The 21078-nt window shown below is 48.8% G+C and overlaps 1 protein-coding gene across 3 annotated transcripts in view; it reads left to right on the top strand.

Moving 5' to 3' along the window:
• The window catches only part of P3H2 (prolyl 3-hydroxylase 2), a 77060-nt gene that overhangs the window by 30687 nt on the left and 25295 nt on the right, over nt 1-21078 (top strand). Inside the window, exon 1 of one of the 3 annotated variants that reach the window (XM_030029025.2) lies at nt 20358-20375. The exons of the other annotated variants lie outside the window; for them this stretch is intronic. Within the exon in view, the coding sequence (XP_029884885.1) occupies nt 20373-20375 (3 nt within the window). The 5' untranslated portion in view covers nt 20358-20372. Of the gene's footprint in view, nt 1-20357; nt 20376-21078 lie in introns of those variants that run through there. 3 annotated transcript variants of the gene reach the window in all.

Genomic DNA, 21078 nt, shown 5'->3' with positions numbered 1-21078 from the left:
GGGATGTTACTTTGAGACTTGACTGGCTAGAAAGTGAGGTCCCTGGAGAAGCTTTCATGATGCTTCTTTGTATTTGATTATTTTCAACTGCTGAGAAAACACAGCTTGCAAACATGTAATTTAAATCCATAGTCCGCTTTCACCTGGAGCATGTTTTTGTGTCTTGCACCGAGAGGCTGAGCAATGCTTGTGGGGATTGTGATCTGAGTCTCTGTGCAGGGTCTGGAGCACAGGAGTGGGTGCTGGTTATGGCTGGTTATGAGCTGTGAGAGGTGATACACAGCCACTTCTCTACGTTGGTCACATGTAGATGGAAATGGGGACGGTTAGAAAAAGAGACTCTTTTGGAAGCTACCAAGGGATGCTGGATGTTCTTCTGCCTTGGCAGGAGCAAGAAAACTCAACTTTGCAGCTGTGTGCAGTCCCCTCAGACCACTATTGCTCATTTTGATGTGTTTTGTCCTCCAGCCCTGTAACTCAGAACTGTTGGTGACCATATTTTTCTCTTCACTTGATCTTTTGACATCTCCCTTGGAGTGTGACAGCCTGTTGGGCAGCACAAGTGGCAAGGGCAGAACTAGCCAGTCTCATAGCTACAGATGTGGCTTTGCCTTCACCTCACTGGTACTGGATCCTTGAAATGCACATGGTGGGGCACGTCCCACACATCCCTGGATAGCGGGGAGTCTGCATGCCATCATCTCAGAGCTAAGGCAGGTCCTCCATGCTCCCAGTACCCATTACATCCTTGGGAACTGAACCCAGGGAGTGGTACCAGATGGAGCAACCTGCGGAGTGCAGGACATGCAGTGCATGCTGTTGCTCACGTTGGCAGAACCAGGGCTGTCCAGTGAGGTGACTTTTAATCTGGAACTTGCTATTTGGTGTTTCCAGTGATTTCAGGCTCTAAAGCCCTCCCCGTTCCCTGAGGTGGGATTCCTGCCCTGCCAGGTGTGCTCTCAGCATAACACGGGTGTTGTTGGCTGGACTGGGGAGAAGCCGCTTGGGGCTGTCCTGGGGCTGCCAAACTCCCCTCAGATCTGTAAAACTGCATTTAATTTTGAATGCAAAATTTTTATGGTGGCATTCTCCTAAAATAGCAGGGAATGTTTTACCACCCCTTGGAAATAAAGGGAAAGCCCACATAGCTTGAGGTATCTTGCTAGCACCCAGGCGTTGCATGTGTTACCACTATCTAGACAGATAGGAATAACTATTTTAAATCATCCTTCTTAGTTTAGGGCTTTTGCTTTCCTTTGGGACAGGGCTTTTCATTTATCTTCCTTTGGGAAACTCCATATGTTTGTTTTCCTCTGGCCTGTTTGGCATGTTGAAGCAAAATGATGTGATTGACCTTTAAGGTTGCAGATGAAGCCTAGTTTCTGATCCTCGTTAATTTAGGATAGCTGCAGGAAAATCTCAGAAGCACTATAGATATTATAGATGAAAGCAGAAGCTGAGTGTCTTGAAGAAGTTCAGCACTTTGGAAATTTGTAAATATTCAGCTGAGAGAGAAGTGGAGCATGTGTGTGTGATTTACTGGGTGTCCTTGGCAACCTTCGCCCTTATTGAAGCAGAGGAGGAACAGCCATTACTTTTTTTTTAAAAAAAAACAAAACAAAACAGGAAATCTTTTTAAATTTTGCTTGCGGCTTCCCATAACACATAGGTTAGATGGCCTTGCTCTTATATCCCAGCAAAAGTCAAAGGCATGGAGAGGAGGCAAAGGAGGCAGAGCGGCAGTGCTGCCTGAGGACCCGTGCCGGCGCGGCTGTTCCATGCGGCTGCTTCCCAGTGGATTACAGCCGGAGCCGAGACGCCTCGAACGTCGTCCTCCAGGCATCGCTTACTTTGCAGCTGGTGAACGCTGTCTGTGGGAGAGTCACTCAGCATTTTTCTCAGGGATTTTGGAACATGTTTTCAGCACCACGTGGATCACGTGGAGTCCCTGGTTCCCGGTGGAGTGAGGAGGAAAGCTGGGTGCAATTCCCTGCCAGTGTGACCGAGTCCTCCCCTTCCCCCTGATCTGCTAGGTCCCTCCCAAGGAGTTTCTGAGGAGGGGGCAGCAATCTCTGAATTCACCTCCAAAGGACTAGGGAAAAACAGCCTCTCTCCTATGCAATCTGCTGTAATAATGTCAGCCCAGAGTCTGTGGGACAGACAGGTAAATCCTCCAAGCCCGTGCCGAGAGGGACCACTCCATGTAACTGGCTTTTGCTGGCTGGGTTTGTACAACATTAAATATTCAGCGAGGCTGTTCCTGTTACATCTCCTGGGCTCTGGTTTAACCATCAGACAAACCCCTGCTTCTTGCAGCATCCCTGCCTGCTCTCCCTGCCCCTAAGGAAGTTGAGGCTCTAATGGAGCAAAGCCACAGCAATTCACTCGAAGGCATGGGGTAATTAGTGACAAGGCTGTTTACATATCAAGCTTCCTCTTTCTGACCCAGTGATTTGGCACTTTGAACACAGCTGCTGGTTTAATGCTGAAGCCAGACTTTTCCCAAGGAACAACAAGCTCGGCTGTGAGAGAACCGCTTGAAAATGTGTTGCCTAATTGCTGTTGCTTAATTAAAGGAAAGAGCATGCCAACTCTGCATTCTGGCTATGCTAGGGAAGGGAGGCAAGCAAAGCTGGGGGGGGGGGGGGGGGGGCGAAAGCTCAGAGGAAGCCTGGAGCAAAGTGGTTTTGTGCAGGTCTAAATGATCTGTCAAATGCTGCTGAACTTTTTCACTGGGCTGCAAAAGCTGTTACAAATTTTTCTTTGTCCTGTCCCTTCTTTTCTTCCCCATACAGGTCCAACTCTGAAAGCCAGCAGCTTGCTACGGTATAGATTGGAAGGGAAGGTGTTGGGCTTAACAAGTCCTGGAGGTTTGTTTCTATCCCCCAGGGTGCTTTGAGCATGTGGAAAGCGGTTGTCCTGTGGTAGCTAGCATTTGGGCCAGCAAGTCAGCATGGAGCAGTACAGCACCATGCAGTTACCTGCATGGATCTGCAAACACTAGGGTTGTGTTTGCATACTGCTGTGCCCTCAGCTGAGAAACACTCCAGGCAGAACTTGTTTCAGCACAGCATCCTGGAAATGTGCTTATTTTGTCCCAGCTGCATTGCCCTGGTGTCTGGACTGAGCAGTCCCACTACTTCCAGGTCTGTGGTTAGTGTGTCTTACATACGGTCATGTGTCTCTGCACCCGTGGGATGGACATACCTGGTGCTTCACCATTCTGATTCTTTGGCTCTTAATTTCATAGGATTTTTTTTTTTTTTTTTTTTGGTAGCCTTTTACTACCTTGTGCTACTGGACTGGACTTTGAGGTCTAGAGGTAGGAGAGGCTTGTATAGTCTTGGTCTCTTCACCGCCTGTGGAGGGGTCCTCTCCTGGGAAGCTGGAGGCTGAGCATCATTGGCCTGGCTACGCTCTCCGGTGGGAAGTGCAAACAGGAAGGTGTGGATGTTCAAATTCAGTAGCCAGCTCCCAGCCAGCTCGTTTGTAGCATTAACCATCTGCTGCAATGGAAAGGCCGTGTTCAAGCAGAATATCCATATGTGGGTCTTGGATGACAGTGAAATGAGTCAGGGTATGAATGAATGGGTGTACTCTTTTGCTGCCTGGAGGTGAATATGTGCAGCTCCTACCCTTGCGAGTTCAGAGAGCAGTTTAGATCCATCTGCAGAAATGTACTGAGCCTCTGCAGTGGTTAAATGGCTGTTTAGACTTGGAAGAAAGGATCGGAACATAAGATCAAAGGTAGATGGATGAGGCTGTGGGTCTCTGCCATCTGCTAAATGCATCGCAGGTAGCAGGGCTGGCTGTGCTGCAACATTAAATTCCCAATGCCTCTTGCAGAGGAGAATTCCCATTGCCTGCATTACATCGCAGCCCAAGTACACAGGCTGCGCTGTGCCGCAACAGGGTTTAATTCTTTTTCCAGACCAGCTTTTAATCCACTTATTTTTCAGTAGGCCTGTTTGAACATAAATGAATGTAATTAAATGTGTGTTTCCCAGTTGGACAAAGGCAAAGTAGAAGGTGGCAGCTGGCCTGGAAGGAGGCACAACAGCTTTGAAACAAGCTGCTGTGAGGTGCTCTGATGCTCTTTTTGGAGTTAGTGAGTATCCAGTGAGGAAGATGCTGGGGAAAATGTGGCTTATACCTATATGAATTGCCTTGATCAGAATCTTCCTGTTTGTTGCGGAAGTGTGTGGGACTCGGCAGGGGAAGTGGTGAGAAAATGAATGTCTTTGAGATCTCAGCTATTGCTATTGCATATTCGTGGGGGCGTGTACATGTCGTGCTATTGCTGTAGATCTGTTGCAGTTGTATCATCTGATGAGGTGCTGAGCAAAGATCTCTTAAGGTCAAGGGGTATTGGCGTCATTCAGTGTTTTGCAGGATTTGACCCACATCAGTAAGCTAATGAGATACCTCAGCGTGTGTGTGTTATCACTCCAGGACACCAATTGCTTATGAAACATGGCCACCAAACTCCTAAAGGACACTGCCAGGTGACAGAGACAAAATGAGGTGAAAAAGACCAAGTCAGAAGTCTTAAGTTTCTTCTCAATTATTTCCTCACCCCATTTTTTTTCAATTCCAGTTAAACAACATCTGAGCTTTCAAATTAGAGGGTTATTGTAGTCGTGTTCCTTGGTGCATGCAAGAATGGGTCTGCACCTGCGTCTGAGCACAAGGAAGAGGCGTAGTCCTACCCTGTTCTTTTCCAAGAACCCAGCAGTTAGCAGATTTACAGGACAGAGGAAAATCTGCTATGGCCAAAAATAATTCCTCCTCTGTGACCAACTGGGAGTGGCTGTCTGGCTGGCCATCACATCACCACTCACACCATTGTTTGGCTTGAAACCTGGAAGGTGGATACGCTGTCAGGTGTCACCCTTTTTGAAACATGAGGGTACTTTCTGTATCCTACCAGCGGGTTCAGCCTAAGCTGAACATCCCTTTACCTGCCATCTCCTTGAGGATGTGCTGGGAAGTGTGTCTTTTGGTAATGCAGAAGTTGCACACCATGCAAGGTCCTCCTCTACATTTACACAGAAGTTTTCAGGGGTGTAAGAAGGAAGGAGCTGTGGTTATGCCTTCCCAGGCAATGTTGTTTGGGTCTGTTCTTAGCTGCTAGTTATTACAAAATATTCAAATCTGCTTGCTTCCACCAAGAAAAGGAAACTTCTTGGAAGTGCTGCTTCCCAACTGCTGCTTGCCTTCATGTGGGGGGTATTGAAAAAATTGTGGGTAGGTTGCAAGTTTGTTATTGATGTAGGATGCAGGAGGACCCAATCAAGATGTGAAAGGGAGCATCTAGGTGTGAATGCAGGTAAATTTTAATTCTCACGCTGCTACGAAGGCAATTCTTCATTTCATGCTGAAGTGTGTGGTAGATTGAACTGGACCAGCGGGAATTCCCTCAAGTCCTTTGACTGATGTGATAGTGGATCTCAGTGCCTGCCTGTGATCAGATACAAACCTGAAGCCTGCTATGTGGACCTAGGAAAAGGAGTCCCACAACATCTGTCCATGCAGCTGGAGTTGCTTGAAAGTACCTCCTAGAACTGAATTTTTGGTTTACTTGCCCATCATTTTGGGAGGTGAAGTGGGATGTAGTTTCAGTACCTGAGTTTAGTACTTTCAGAAGAAGACTGTGAAGATTTTTTGATGAAAATCCTCTGGAAACTTTAAAGGAAAAAAGCCAAAATTTACTATCAAATCCTCTCCCGTCCTCCCTGCAGTGTTCTCCAGCACGCTCCCACTCAGGTTGGCACCAGATCAGTTTGATGCTGGAGGAGGCTCAGGGTACTGCTGGGAACAGGTCAGTGGCCAGCCTGCGCATGGAGAACGTGGCATGGACGCAGGTTCAGCTACTAGAAGGGAAGGTAGCCTGAAGGTTAAGGGATAAATAAACTGTTGATACCCCTAGAGTCCACTGCTGGCTGGTGGAAGATGATGCGTGTGTCTTAAGCTCTGGATTTCTTTCTCTTTTCATGGATCCGATGCTAAAACATTCATGCACACTGAAGAAGCAGTGTTAGGGTCATTTCTCAGGCTGCAGAGGACCAATTTTGTTTCAGCTGGTGGCCGGCAGCTCCTACCCATCAGTGGAGCTGGGAGAAGGAGCAGGAGCAATGTTTTTGAGTTTTTGGCGATGTGGAGTGTAGCTGGCTTGCTCCTTCCCTCCCCACAGCAGCTCAGTGGGGACAGAAGCTGTGCTCAAAGCAGTTTGCTCACCCCCATGGTGACAGCAGCAACATCAGTCCTGCGTGAGGAGATGGAGCACAGCTGCTCCGAGCAGGTGAAAGATGAGAAAGCTCCTATCACGGCCTCCCCAGGCCTCTCCGCACGAATCCCGGAGCTGCTGCCTCAAAGCAGTAAGGGGGGATGAGGGCAGGGGATGGGGGGTGCGGAGAAGCCATGGGTCCACGAGCTGGGGCAGGGTGAGCTCAGAGCCGTCCTGTCCCCTCAGTGGGAGCAGCAGGGCAGAGAGGGGGAGTCAGTATTTCCAGTCTTGGCTTTTATGCTTTATTACTGCTGCTTTCAGCAGACTTGTTTGGTGGGAGGAGCTGTAGGGGGGCTGCAAACAATGGCTGCTCACATTTTCCAGCTGTCAGATACTTAATGACATTAACTCCCCAGCCCCCTATTTTTTTTTATTTATTTAATTTATTTTTTTCTCTCAGGCACAGCCAGCTGAAGTGCTGCCAGCAGCCAGCTTGACCTGAATGCTGGCTCTGATTGCTGCCCTTCACGTCCCAGGGGACCCCACTCTGCAGGGCTGTCTTCCAGCAGCAAAGGGGCTGCTTGCTCGTAGGGAGCAAAGTGCCAAGGAGCCGAGGTGCAGTGGGGGTCCCTGGTCTTTCCCTCCCCTTGAGGAGCTGTAAATGTGCATTAACTAGATGGATGTGTGGGAGGGAAGTGTCTCCTCCTTCAGAGCAAGGAAATAATTTGTTTTGTGTATGGAAAAGGCATCTGTTCTCTGCACAGACTACTGAAAGCACCAGAAGCCATCCGGTCTTAGCATCCCAGAGAAGGGGAGGGCTCAGGGGAGAACTCAGGGGTTTGCTAACTTCGTCATCCTGCTCGCTCACAGCCACCAGTGTCCCTACCTTTAACCCTTTGTATCCCCCTTCCCGCAAAGGGTGGCAGATTCACATTGCTCATGCGCCGAGACTTCTCCCACTGTCCCAGGCCCTGCATCAATCACTGGGCTGCAGGTTCAATAGAGCTCTAAGCATGCTGAGGTTTGAGCCTCACAACCTGGGTGTTTCCAGTCACTTTCTTGAGCTCTGCTGGTGCTAGTTTTGGGTTGAAGGGCAGCTGAGCTCAGGAGTGTGCTAAGCCTTGCTGCAGACCAGTTTGTTCAGTTATTCTTGTGAATTAGCAGACAATTTACATTCAGCCTTTCCTGGGAGTAAGGGTGATGGGGGAGGAGACACTCGGGACAGAAGAAAAGGAAAAATACCTTTGGACTCTATCCAGCCCTCTGAATTCTGGAGCTGAGGTGCATTACACCACCTCTAAACCGATCCTTTCTGCCTAGCTTTGACTCCAGGCATACCGTTTGCCCTTGTTATGATGTATGCATTATATATAAGTGCATGTACGTCTGTAAAAATTTTGTACACAGTTTGCATGCTGTCACAACATGCCTGCTGCTGTGTATGAGCATGCTTGCATGTTTAGATGATAAGAGCTCTAATGCTTTCAGGAAGCTGCAGCCTGGGAACATCCTGAAGATTTACAGTGCCTTTATCCCCTACTGCAGCATACCTGCTAGGTATGTGCTCTCATATACATGCTGCTTCCCTCCCATCCTGTGCTCTGGGTTTTGCACAGGATCTGCAGGGGGGAAAAAAAAGCTAATTTAGGAACACTCTACAGAGTTCCAATAAGTTGCTTCAATTAATTCTTTGGTATTCTTGCTTTTATTTATTTTTGCTGCCATAGCAGTAGGGATTTACGAAAGGTCAGTGCTTTAGTTTGTTAATCAGTGTACTGGCATGTTACCAAACCCTCCCTGCCCCAGAGAGCCCAGGCTCTGTCTGGGCTATGGGGCAGGTGGAGTGTGATGGACCCAGCACGGGAGAGCCAAGGCATCGAAGTCTGGCAAAGTCTAAGCTGTCATTCCGTGTAGCAGCAAGAAGATGTTGCCTGCAGGTTTTGATTTAAGAGCTGAGAGCCTACAGGTCAGACTCTTGAGCCACAATTCATTATTGGGGTTAAATGCCAGCCAAAAGCATTTTTGCTCCCCTTTGCACTGAGGAAAGTGCACTTTAAGGGCTCTCGGAGGCAGAAAGTGAGGATGTCCTTCCTCCAGCGCATCAGAGTGGGCGAGAGGACCACCCGGCTTGTGTTTCCCAGGGGCTTGCTGTACCTTGGAGGAGACACTTGCCAATTTACCAGCAATGCAAAGGCAGGAGCGTGGGAGGATTCCCATGGGGTGGTGAGTAGGAGTCGACAGCTTGTACCTCATAGACCTCCTGATGTGCAAGAGAAAAACTCGAGTATTAAGGGCACTTGAAGGCTGTCGTTCCTGCAGACACCACATTATTCCAGTCCACTTCACCTGCGGCTTCTCCTTTTTGCACCGTTTCATTTTCTGCTTGACTGCCAATGAAAGCAATATGCTATTTTGATATTATTAGTGATAGAAAGGCCTAATCAGACCTTTTCTTTCCTTGACAATATCTGCTCTGCCTGCCTGGGAGCTGATCCAGCCTGCCTGGCCGGTCATGCAGCGGGATTTCCCAAGGGCTGTGGCACGGCATCATCTTCCCTTTCCTGATGCTTGTCCCACTTACCAGGCACGGAGGGCTGTGGGAAAAAGTGAGCCTGACTTTGTCATCCTTCTTGCTCTGAACTCACGCTTCCCCAAGTTATTAACTTGGCTATCAAATCTCAGCCGTGGGCTGAAACTTGGCAAAGAAGGTTTTTGGGCAAAGTGTGTGTGTGGGACAGGATATAATGGTTTTTCCTGTAGGAAGCATCCTGAATCGGGGACATAAGCACAGGCGGAGGGGTCAGGTTTGACTTGGTTGTAACTGCTCCAGGATGCGTATCCTGTAATGACTGTGAACCCTAAAAGCGAGGGTCTGCTTACTCCATCAGCTCAGAACTGGTCGAGGCCCATTCCCATGGCCAAGCCCACTTTCTCCTCAGCTTGCAGACTCAACCCAAGTGACTCGTCTCAGTTTCCCAGCAGTCCCAATGACAGCTTTTTACCCTAAAAGTGGGCTGAGAGAGTTAATAGGAGAGGTTCCGTGCTGGAAGCTCTGGCTGCTGATGCTTAGAGGTGCAATTAATTGTTGTGGTTTATTTTGCATGTTAAACTCGAAGTTATACTGGCAAATGCTGGAGTTGTAACATCTGCGTTTATGTTGGGAGCTAGGACAGGTGAAGAGATGCGGCACTTCCCTGACCAGAGCTGAGCTTACTCTGCGCACTGTCCTCGCTGGTGTTGAGCTGATGTGACCAAGTCCTGCTGGAAGAGCTCCTAGGCCTTACCAGCATGTGTCCTGGCATCGTGCGTGCCGCAGCTACACTGCTGGGGGCTGGCGTCATGCTTGGTGCTGACCGCAGCCATGGGCACCGCTCTCAGCTCCATCCTCACTGAGTCTGTGGACGTGGCTCAGTGAGTCCTAGCACAGTGGTTTCTTGAGTCAGTATGGTGGTTGAAAGACCAAATCACTGGCACTCATTTTTTTCCCTAATCTTTATTAGTAGCACATTATAGGTTTAATCTGCCTAAGCAGATTTGGTACGCCTAAGATGAACTTGGCGTACCAAAAAAACCCAACACAAAGCATGAAATTATCTTACAAGTCTAATGCCAGCCTGAACCATCATCACCACCCCTCCAGCTTTCTTCATGGCAATGTGATTTATGGGCAGGGCACTCATCCTAGTTTCAGATTTCTTCTGCCATTATTTGTGGGCTGTGCTTCACGCTGATCTGCTGTACCTCCGACCCCTTCTTGCCAGCTAAATGCATGGTTGAGTCTTGTTGGGATCATTCATTACAGTGGTCAAAGTACAGTAAAAGAAATATGGATTTCTCCCTGGGAAACTTAAAAAGTTTCCCTCTCCCCATCTGCAGATTTGATATAACTGTCTAAGCAAGCTGTGGAGTTAACCCTTGGCCACAGAGGGCAGAAGGTGTGTAGGGACCGCTGTGACCCAGCCTGTCCATGGTGATGCTCAGAGGTGGTGGTGTCTTTCTTGGGAGGGTCCCCGCAGCGAAGAAGGGAGAAGCGTGAGCTGGAGGGGAGCAGAGCCATCGGCTGAGCACCACCCAGCCTGCTTCTACGCGCCTGTGTCCGTGCTGCAGCAGGAGTGCCAGCCTGGCTAGCACAGCAGCGAGCTGTGTAGCCAGTATGTAAGAAACAGCTGCATTTGATCTGCCAAATTGAGAGAGGGCTTGGGGAGCAGCTTTGAAGGGATAGGCAAACCTGGAGCATCTGGGGTTTGGGCCACTTTACCTGTGGTTGTATTTTGAGCTCCCCTTAGTGTTAGGAGATTTGCCATTGACTGTAGTGGTTCTAAGTCTTGATGCTTTCCTGCACCTGTATGTGGACTCAAAACCATTCAGCCTTATATGTAGTGGTGGGGGAAATATCTGGGGCATGTTTTACTTCTTCTAGTGTTCTACAGCAGAGGGTAGTGAGGGAAACCCACCCAGCACCAGCGTGGTTGGCAGCACCCTACAGAGCATGTTCATACGCCCATACAGTGCATTGGCTCGCATGCTGTGTGCCAAATGGCAGCGTGGCCACAGTCATCGCTCCACTAGAGCAGGTGGTAAAATGCTGAAAAGGGTGTTTTACTCGGATAGAAGAAAAGGTCACTTGGCCAGAGCCCGTCTCTGTGTCGGTGCAGCACCACGCCGTGCTCTGACACCTCTCACGCTTTGCATACCCTTTCCTCTTTTTCCCTGCTGGACCCAAGCAAGGAGAGCTGAGGAGGATTTTCTTTCGTTTTGTTTCACCAGCTTTCTAATTTAAGTCTCCCTGTCTCTCCAAAACTACTTCTTTGGCAGGGCCAGGAGAGTGAGTCACGGCCATGGCCCAGGATCCTGCCTCCTGCTTTGGCCAGCAGCGCTGCGGCTGGTTTAGAGCAGATCTGCTGGTGATGCTCGTGTGTGCCGGCTTGCTGCAGGGGATGGAAGCGCTAACCTGGAGCAGGGGGGTCGCTTTGCTGGTGTTGAGTAAATGAATAGGTTAATGAGCAAAAATGCTTACCCTGATGTATAAGCCTAGACCGTTTCCTAACATGGTGGTTTCCAGGGAGAGGATTGTGTGTGCTCACTTGGTAACTCCAGCAAACTTCTCCCAAAGGCAGGATCACTCTGAAAGGCAAAACCAGTGGGAGATGCATCTACGCAGAGGCTGTCTCTAACGTTGTGGGCTGGGAAATGAAACCAGGCTGTAAATGAAGATATTCCTTCGCAATTGAATGGGTTTTGCAGAATTTGAATAGGGGTAGCCTTTCCATGAAGCTCGTAGGAAACATAGGTTTTGTTCTTTCTGCTGATATCTGAGTATATGCTTTGTGCCAAATCCGCTGCTGGAAGCAGAAACGCAGTTCCAGTTGGCAGCACTATGAAATCCAAGGTTTCCTGGAGATATCCCTCCTGGTTTCCAGCATGGCAGGACCCTGTGGGCCAGTCCTCAAGGATTTGGCTCCTGCATCCCACTGCTGAAAAAAAGCAGAGAAAGTAAATATGCAGACCCTTAGAAAAACAGCCCAGCGATTTTGTCGGTGAAAATGCCAGTGGCTGCTTCTGATAAAAAAGAGAGGGAGAGCAGCAGGAGAGGGAGGAATGTTTTGTTTCTGGTGCACAATGTTAAAAGCAAACAAAAAGCCTCTCTTAAGGATAAAGGAGACTCTCAGAAGTGCTGTAGCCTGCTTGAGACATGCAGAACTTTGTCCACAACCTTGAGGACTTCCAGGCTAGCTTCAAGCATTGTGTGTGCCGGCCAGACAACAATGAAGCCTTTGAACGCATTTTGGGTCAGAGTACTGTTTTCTTGGAGGTGGAAAGGAAAGGGAGGCTGGTGCTTTGGTCTTGTATCAGCAGCCATCTGTGGTGAGCCCCAGATGCCTTCTGTGGATGGCAGGCTGGCTGTGGCTCCTCTATGCAGGCTGGTTCCTGAGGGACTGAGGTCTCCCACAGCAGCAGGACTTCTGGGGAGCCATTGCTCTGCAAGACTTGAAGCTCCTCTGCCCTAGCTCTGCAATTTCGAAGAGGGCTTTTAAAATAACGTGGGAGTCCGTGAAGTTATCCTGCTGCGATGTGTCAGCTGTTGACACAGCAGCATGACAGTATGTCATCACTTATTTCCTGCTTGAAGGATCGTGAAGCCTTTTTGCATGATTTGGGCCCATCTGCTTTCCAAAAGCTCGGCTTTATGGTATCCTTCCCATCCTCACTGTTCTCTTCCAGACTTGGTGTCTGGCACCTTCCCTTAACCTTGTTCGTGAGCCCTCCGGGGTGAGGGCGTCTGAAAGCCTTCAGTTGACTTGGGCATGGGAGAAGGAGTTACCCACCTTCTTGTACATGTATGGGGCTGCCCTGGCCAGCTGCCACAGAGGGCCCTGCTCTGAGATGGCTCTTTGGACCACTGTCATCAGACACATAAGTAACAACTTTTCAGTGGTGGTAGGGCTGATGAAGAGGACTATTCTCCTGTGCAGTTAATGCGCATGTAAATCTGACCTCTTTCCCTGCATAGCCTGGGACCAGAAGTGCTTGCAAGCCAGCTAACCTGTTGGGCACATGAGAAAAGTGTGTGATATGGCATGTGAGTGAGACACGGCAATTGCTTTGCAGCCCTGGTTTAAGGCATCCAGGGATGGTGGGCAGCCCTCAGCCCATGCCTGAAGGAGAGTTTGAATCTCGAGCTGCAGTGAGAAGTCCACCCTGTCCTGCCCACACACCTGGGCAAACCAAGGTGCGCAGCTATTAAGAAGCTCAGCTGGGGCTCTGGCCTTTCCTGGTGCTTCACTCAAAGCAACTCTGTTTTTTCCAGAGGAGTTGAAAGCTGCTACTGCTGTTGTTGGTCTGGTGTAAAATCCAGCCTGGAGTTGCCGGAAAACTGGAGGTTGGTGTCGTCCCTCCTGACCCATCACAAGACAGTGCTTTTTCTGCCACCAGTGCCCGATAAATCAGAGCCTTTTCACCTTGCTAGTACAAGGACAGGTCTATGTGCAATCGGGAATCAGATATATGGATGGTCTCATGGTAAACCCTTTGGAGAGCTCTGAAGATGGAGCTTGGCCCAGGTCTTGTGTCAAGCAGGATGAGGGAGGGAAATGTCTCCAGCTTGTTTGTGGTCTGACAGCCAGAGATCTTTCTGCTGCTGTCACTGGAAACTAGTAGGGTTTTTTTTTTTCATCATTCCTGGGATGTTTCTGCTGCACGCACCTGTGCCGCAGCCCATCAGCGTGAGCTGAGCACCCTCTGCCAGACCTCGAGGGCTTGCAGGTACAGCCCAGGGCCCCGAAACAGGCTCCGGGCTGAGCCCTGCCATGCCACACTTTGCTGGGCTTTGCAATGCAACCAAGAGACCTGTGCCCTGTTCCCTGTTTCATGGGCTTGCAGAGCGGCTTCAGCTGGGTGAGCCGTGCTTCCCCACGCAGGGAGAGGCTCAGGAGCATCCTGCGCCGGGGAAGCGCTCCCAAAGAGCGGGAGGGGAGGGATGCTGTTGTCATAGGAAGCATCTGTAAATAATAACCCAGAGGGCTGAATGCACTGCTGGTGCTAGCTATGCAAGTCTGTCCATGCCTTTGTTTGCCAACCAAGTCACCATTTAGGTTGTGCAGATTTTATTATGTGGCCCAGATTTATTTTTGGATGGAAAGCCACATGTTTCCAGTGAAGTTACACCTGCAGTGATTTATGTTTTGAATTAGCCTCAGCAATGACCAAAACACGTTTGTCAAAAGTTCTTCATATCTGTACTTTTTAAAGCATCTTTTACTTTACTTAAGTTTAGAAGTATGCTCTGCTTTTTTAACAGTAGTCTGGTCTGGGAGCAGATGAATGTTTTTCCAACAGCTTCTTGAAGTGAACAGCTGTTGTGCACTAAATCAAACAGAAGGACTTTGTGGAAAGTAAGTCCAAAGTGATTCTTTTTAAAAACAAAACCAAAATTAAATGCAATATTATGGTTAGGTGCATGTGCCAGGAGGCTAAGTGAGTAAATGAGACAATAGACTTGTGACTTGGTCTCCCCGCTCATATTTAATCAATCAGTAGCTGGCTGTAAATTTATATTTAGAACAGAAATGTTGGAAAGTGGTGCAGCTCCTGCACTCTGCAGCATGGGATGCTCCGAGGTGTTGTTAGTGGTGCATGGTGGTGTGCAGGGCCCGGGAAACATACCATTCACGGCATGGTTGGTGGTGTACCATTGCCTGCTGCAACCAGGATATGGGTTTAGTTTTTTGGGGAAGCCATACCTCCTGGTTAGGCTCTACGTTTTGCGGATTACTCAGGCTGAGCAACTGTTCTTTGGATCTTATGAGAGATGAGATATGAAGTTATAGATTATTTCCTAAGTGGTGTCTTAAAGTTAATACTGGAATAACCCCTGAGCTGTTTCTAAGGGGCTGCTGTACTGGAGATGCTGTCTTTGGACTGAGATGCAAAATGCAGATCCTTCTCACTGGTTGTGATGGGATTTCTCAGGGCTCATGTTTTCCACTCAGGTGTTTGGGACAAGCCCCATAGGATGTCATTCTATCCTGGCTACCTCGCTGCCTTCTGTGGCTTCTATTTCAGTCTCTGCCCCTCTTAGTTGTGGCCCTGGATCATCTTTAACCAAGTTAAAGGACCTTTGTGAACCAGATGATGATTAGGATCTTACCAATAAGGTTTATTAACATAGATAGCCATATTTTCTTCAGAAAATCTCTGCATTGACATATCCGTTTCTTTAAGCATTCTCTTCCCCATGCCAGGGAAAACCCAGACTTGGAACCAGACAGAGAGAGAGCAACCGGTTCGGTTCTGCTGCTTCAGGACAGGGAAAAGTTAGCAGCATGAAGTCTCCTAGATGGCAGAGTTTCTCTGCCTTCATCCACGTCATGTGCTGTCATTGGAGCTGCTTGCAGGTTTTATTTTCTAAAAATAAATAAATAAATTCTTTTTTGAGGGTTCCTGAGTTTCCAAATTGGGTTTTCAACAAAATGGAAACATTTGCAGAAAGCAAGGGTGAATCAACATCTGGCAATTTCCTCAGCCACCAGATATTTTTCTTTCTAGTGGATAAATGCAGAAAAGAATTTAAGTGAAGTCTTTGTGCACATAAAACCCTCACTGTCCAAGTGTGATTGATTAGGGACGCTTGCTATTTTCCTAATTCTCTTTCTTAATCTTGGCATCATCCGCCTTTTCCATCTTAGCTATTTCCACTGGAGATGAAACATTTCTTTGCAAAGGGGCAGGAGTCACCCACCCACGTCGGAGGCTCCTCGGACAGACGGGCTGCTGTTCCTCGTGGATTGTGGAGGGAGTGGGAAGCCACCTCTCCCTGGCTGCAGCTCAGGGCAGCAAAGCCATAGTGAGCCTGACCCTATTTGACTTTTCCTTTCTAGATCTCCGTCTCAATAAACAGCCTTTTATGGTATTTGCCTTTGAAAGAGGAACCAGGGTGTGGATGGGAACAGTGACAAAGAGCCACTTATAAGGATTGAGTGAGCTCTTACAGGAGACTGGTGCATAATTTTAAGATCAACAGAAAAATCTTGCAATGTCTTAAGCCCTGAAACGTCATCCAAGGTATTTAAATGCTGTCATTCAACCTCCCCAGCAGCCTGGGCCAGAAGGTTCATACTCCTCTTTAACATGGAAACTGAGTCATGGAGATGCTTAGTGACTGGTAGAAGAATTCCCAGTAAGTCAGAACCAGAGCCAGGAATTAAAAGCAGAAACCCAGACTCCCCTCGGAAGTGTTCGGAAGACACTGGTTTCTGGCAGGAGCATGACTTCAGCCGTGTCCTCAGCGAGGGCAGACAGCTTCTCATTTTTTGCATACTAGAAAACAGTTTTGCCCCAGACAGCGGGTAACGTCTCTCAGACTGCCAGGGTGACATCAGTGGTGGGGCTGCAGCTGGCAGCTGGGTTGCAGAACGTGTCGGTGCTGTGAGTAATAACAGCTTGTGCTCGGGGGGGATCCCTGCCAGCATCCCTGTGAGAGACACCACCGCCCGTGTACACCACTGCACGATATCTCTGTCCGGCTCCCCGCAGGCTCCAGGCTGCTGTTCATCCCGCAGTTGCTGGCGGGGGTCCCTCTCCGGAGGGCTGCCATCCTTTGCTGGAGCCGCACCAAGCAGCTGCTTTCCCTGTCTCAGGCAGGCAGAGCAAAGCAAGCAGTAATGGAAGAAACACCTGTGTTCTGCCTACAAATGACACACGCATCCTTTAGGATGTTTCTTCTTGGTGCTGGTGAGAGCTGAGAAACTGAGGAGCCCGTGCTTGGATAGGAGACCACCACCGCGGATGCTTTTAAGCCCCTGATGTGAAGAAGGTTGTGGAGGAGTGTGTCTCCACAGGGTTTCCAGTGAGTAGGGCCATGGGAGTGTCAGAAGTTGGAGCTGAACATTGTATGTGTTTAAGTTTGTCCAGGTTGTGGCTGGCATCCAGCTTGGCTCTATCCATCTGTCCCCAGTCCAGGAATCTGTGCAGACCAAGCATTTATCTATCTGCTCAGAGGTAGATCTCGGTGTATTTTGTCTCTGTGTTTGTTCCAGTGGTGAACACAAGTCTCTCTGAAGTCCTGTTCTGCAAGCAAGTGTTGTAGATGTCCCTGTGCCTGAGCAGCAGCGCATGTGGGATGCAGTGTCAGGGCTCAGCAGCCTCCCTGCCCAAGGACTGAGCTCTTCCCCCACCGCAAAGCACTGCGCTCCCAAAAGTGTCGTCTGCCGGCCTGAAATGGGAAGACCCGCATTGCTGAAAGGCCACAGAAGTTGCTACACGCGTGGTAGAGCTGCAGGGTCAGGACTTAATATGTCAGGGGTAAGAGGTGCTTTGCCAAAGCACCCAGAGTGCTGGATCTGCAGGGAAAGTCCAGGCAGGCACGCCAAGGAAATACAGGCACAGGCTTGCAATCTCCAAGCCATGTGAATTATGTACTGTGGGTTCTAAATAAACTGCATCACTGGCAACGTGTTTGTGAGAGAGGCCAGGGAGGATGGTGGTACAAAAAACCTCAGCTCTTTTTCATTCAGGCTGTTCAATGCTTCCAGTTTGGTGCTTGGTCACCAATGCTGGAGCGATCAATGGGAAGTGCTGGCTCTGATGCTCTGGCCTCCCTTCTGGATTATACTAGTCCCCAGGAGTCCAGTCTGTGGACTGCTCTTGCTCAGGGTAATAGGTCTGTGTCTTATTTCCAGCTTTTGGCTGGGAGGAGGAAGAAAGGTGAAGGTACATAATTGTAGGAGAGCAACCCAGAATCAGAAATGTGGGATGTGCTGCCGATCATCCCTTTGCAGAGGGCACATCTCTTGGTTGCTTTCAAGGAGACACACCTGCCCACTTCCTCCTGGGCCACCCCTTTGGCCACACATGCACCGGCCAAACTGGGAGCTGACACATCCAACCCATGCCATTCCACCAACTCTTGCAAAGAGAAAACTGCAGCACTGGGAGGGCCACCAGCTCTGCTCTGCCTTTCTGTAGGCTCTTTCCTGAGCCAGGATAATGGGATTAGTGAGACTCCCTGGAAAACTCAGCCAGAGGAAGCACAACACCTTAGCACAAGTCTTCCTTGCCTTTCTTCCCCAAGCAGGTTTGCTCTAGGTCACTCCTATCAGATGCGGCACACGCAGCCACTGCTTGGCTGCCCGCCGGGATGGGCGGCAGCTCCTGGGCACCTCACAGGGTAAAACCAATGCTGCTGCTGCAGCAGATCTTGCGATATGGTGCTACTGTGCATTTGTAGGGGTTTTTTTTTTTGTACACTAATTAACCAACAGTTTGATCTGATGGTGATATTCTGAGCTCTATTACAAGCGAGCGATTGTAACTCAACATCCCAGCCGGCCCCGTGGCACAAAGGAGGAATTTGAAAGTGCTGCTCTGTGTGCAGCACATTTGGCAAAGGCTCCTTCATCCCATTGCTGGATCGAATGTCCTGATAAAGAAATGGAGCTGAGGGGGCTTGTTTTACTCCTTCAAGGAATGGCGTTAGGAGCCGGTGACCCTGAGATCTGGTTCTGATTTGCCATGAGACATTGGACTCCTTACCTGCAAGCCGGGGAAAATGATACCTCTTTGCAGGGGCCTCGCAGGGCTCAGCTAAGATTAATAGGGGATGGAGGGGAGATGAAATAGCTGTGACATTTTATTGTTGTTATTAATGATGTAGAGTGAAGCCAGGGCATCTCTGTGAATAATCACTGCAATTTGCCTTTTGAGATTTGGCTGCATTTTTCCCTCCTCTACCCTCTACTAACCAGAGCAAAGTTTGACTTTGTAGGAGGAGGGCTCAGAAACCAACATTTCTCAGTGTCTGAAGAAAAAGCGGAGCGTTTCCTGATGTAATTAGGTCCAGGCTCTCAGGAAATGAAGGCCGTCTAGTTGATAAGTGTTTAGTAATGATTACCAAGCTACGGCTGGGGAAAGCGAGCAAAGTGTTTTCATTTCAGAAGCAGCAAATCCAGCTGAGACCTGTGGTGTGTGTCATGTATGGAGGCAATTGTCCAAGTGGTATGTGGCTTTGCTCGCTGAAGCACGAGCCAAATTCGCCCTGGTGTAACTCCACAGGAGATGCTGGAGCTGCACCAAGAGCCTGAGCAGCAGTGTGCACTTGTCCGTAACGTGCCCCTGGGCTGTCGGAGGTGTCATTCTGGACACTGGTGTTACTCTTCTCTCAAAGCCAGCCATTCCTTTCTCAAATTAGTAACAATGCTCATCAAAGCTTGGGGAGCTGGAGTAGGGTAAGAGTCACATTTGCAAGGGTAGAATTACATCCTCTCCAAATGAAAGACATGTTTCTTCAGTAGTGCTGGATAAACTGAAGGTGGAAGTGCATGAAAGTGGGTTCTTCAGCTTGCTTTGATTCCCTGTGTCAACCTCAGCTGCGGCAGTCACAAGTTCTTAAGAAAGAGGACCTCTCCTCCAGAAATTGCAGGGTCAGATTTTGCTGAGAACAGGCCTGGCAGTTGCTACACTGTGAAATCAACAGAGTCCATCTCATGTCAGCCTACTCATCCTGCCCACCAAGAGAGGACCCTTGAGACCTGTTGTGCTCTTAGTGTCCTGCATGAGAGGGTGGGTTGCGGGTCCCCTTCCCTGCCCTGTTTCATCTGCCTTCATTTCAGAAGATACATTTTTGTGGGAAAACCCATCCCTGTTTTACTCAGATTGGTTTGTGTTTTAGTGTAACGAGTATTGCAGGAAACCGAGGAAGTTTGCAGTGCCGATGCAATGGCTCTTGCTTTCCAGGTGTGTAAACCTGTGTGCAGATGTATTTTGCAGCAACCCCCCACGTCTTCTGGAAACTCTAACCTAGCCTAGTAGTAGGTCTTTCTCAGCCACATGTCTCCTCCGGTGAAAATAATATACTGATATCTTAAAATCTCCCAAATCCCTTATTTATTGCAGCTTGTATAAATGTGCCCCAGAAAGGATTACACAGCTCCCCAGAGGACAGGTCCATCAGTGGCTTTTAAGCACAGTGGTCCAGAGACAAATCCTGATTCAGGAAGCCTGTAAGCTGCTGCTTTTGCTGATGATGCCCTGTGTGTGAGGGTCACTGCGTACCTGCCATCTCCTTATGCTCTGGCCATAAGCGTCCACCCCTAGCCACTGCTGGGGGAAGGTTCCTGGGATACACGAACCTTTGGCCTGGACTAGCTTGGCAGCCCGTACCAGTAGTGCTGCTTGCAAGAGCTTTCCTTTGCTTTCCAGACCAACTGAGATTATGTTGCAGAACTATAGATATATTTTCACTTCCCTCCTTGTACTTTCTCCCTTTCTCTGCAAGCTTTGCTTCCAATGCAGTGCCTTGATGCTGGCCCAGTAGTGGTGAATCTATCAGAGCAGCACAGAAGTTTCTTTTCGAAGATGGGAGCAGTTTTCTCCAAAGTCACCTAAGGCATAAGCTCAGTTTGCTTCGCCTTGGTATCAGTCAGTTCCCCTCATGGTGAGCAAAGCCCACCCCTGATTTGTAGATCTTTAGTCTTTGCAAAATGCTTGTTGAATTGGAATGGTGATCTAATGATTTATTTAATCAGGTCTGTAGTGCCCTAATGTCCATCACAACTGTTTCCAAGCATTCAGCAGTTGCGAGTCGTGATCCATTGGTTTATGACTTGAGCCCTGGAAAAGGTATTCCAGAAACATTGTGTCTGGAAAAAACATGGTAATTAAAACCATCTCCTTGAAGACTGGCAAGGGTTTTGGGTGAGGGGACAATGCAGAGATATGCTCTGAGTCTGTTTTCTCCCTGGGATTTCTGGTTTGTTTGCTCATCCCTTTGCTGTCCCATCATAGCTCAGGGCAGACGGAGATAACAACCTCTTTCTCAGATAGCACAGTCCTGTTTGCAGCCCGCCCTCAGGGCTATGCACTCTGCTTTTCAAACAAACGCTCTGGCGTTCATAAAATAAACTGACTATAATCACTGTCAGAGTCAGTCAGTACCTTCTTCAGGAGATGACCTTCCTGTTGCTGAAGGGAAAGGTAGGGAGAGGCAGTCTTCAGGCTTGGGACAGGGCTTAGATAAGTCATTTGACAAAACTCTATTTACATCAGAAAAGGGCTGCAAAAAAGGAAGATAATTTTATCACCAGTTCAGTGTGGCTTCCTGGCTCCAGGATGGTCATGAGTAATCCATGCATCCTCTCAGAAGGGCGTTTTCTAGGGGCACACGGAGCTGTTTGGATAATGTTGAGTAACAGCAGACCAGCAAATGCATTTTCACAGGAACCTTTGGCTCCCAAAGGGCATTCAACAGCTCGTAATGTCTGCCTCTTTTAAAAGGTGCTGAGCCATTGCTAAACCCTGGAAAGGGAGGAAAGTTTATTCTGTAAGAATTTTTCTGTTTATGTCAGATTTTTCTGTTG

The sequence above is a fragment of the Aquila chrysaetos genome, chromosome 10, assembly GCF_900496995.4.
Source record: "Aquila chrysaetos chrysaetos chromosome 10, bAquChr1.4, whole genome shotgun sequence".
NCBI lineage: Eukaryota > Metazoa > Chordata > Aves > Accipitriformes > Accipitridae > Aquila > Aquila chrysaetos.
Note: the sequence above shows the minus strand (reverse complement) of the source record. Positions and strands in the feature narration are given on the sequence as shown.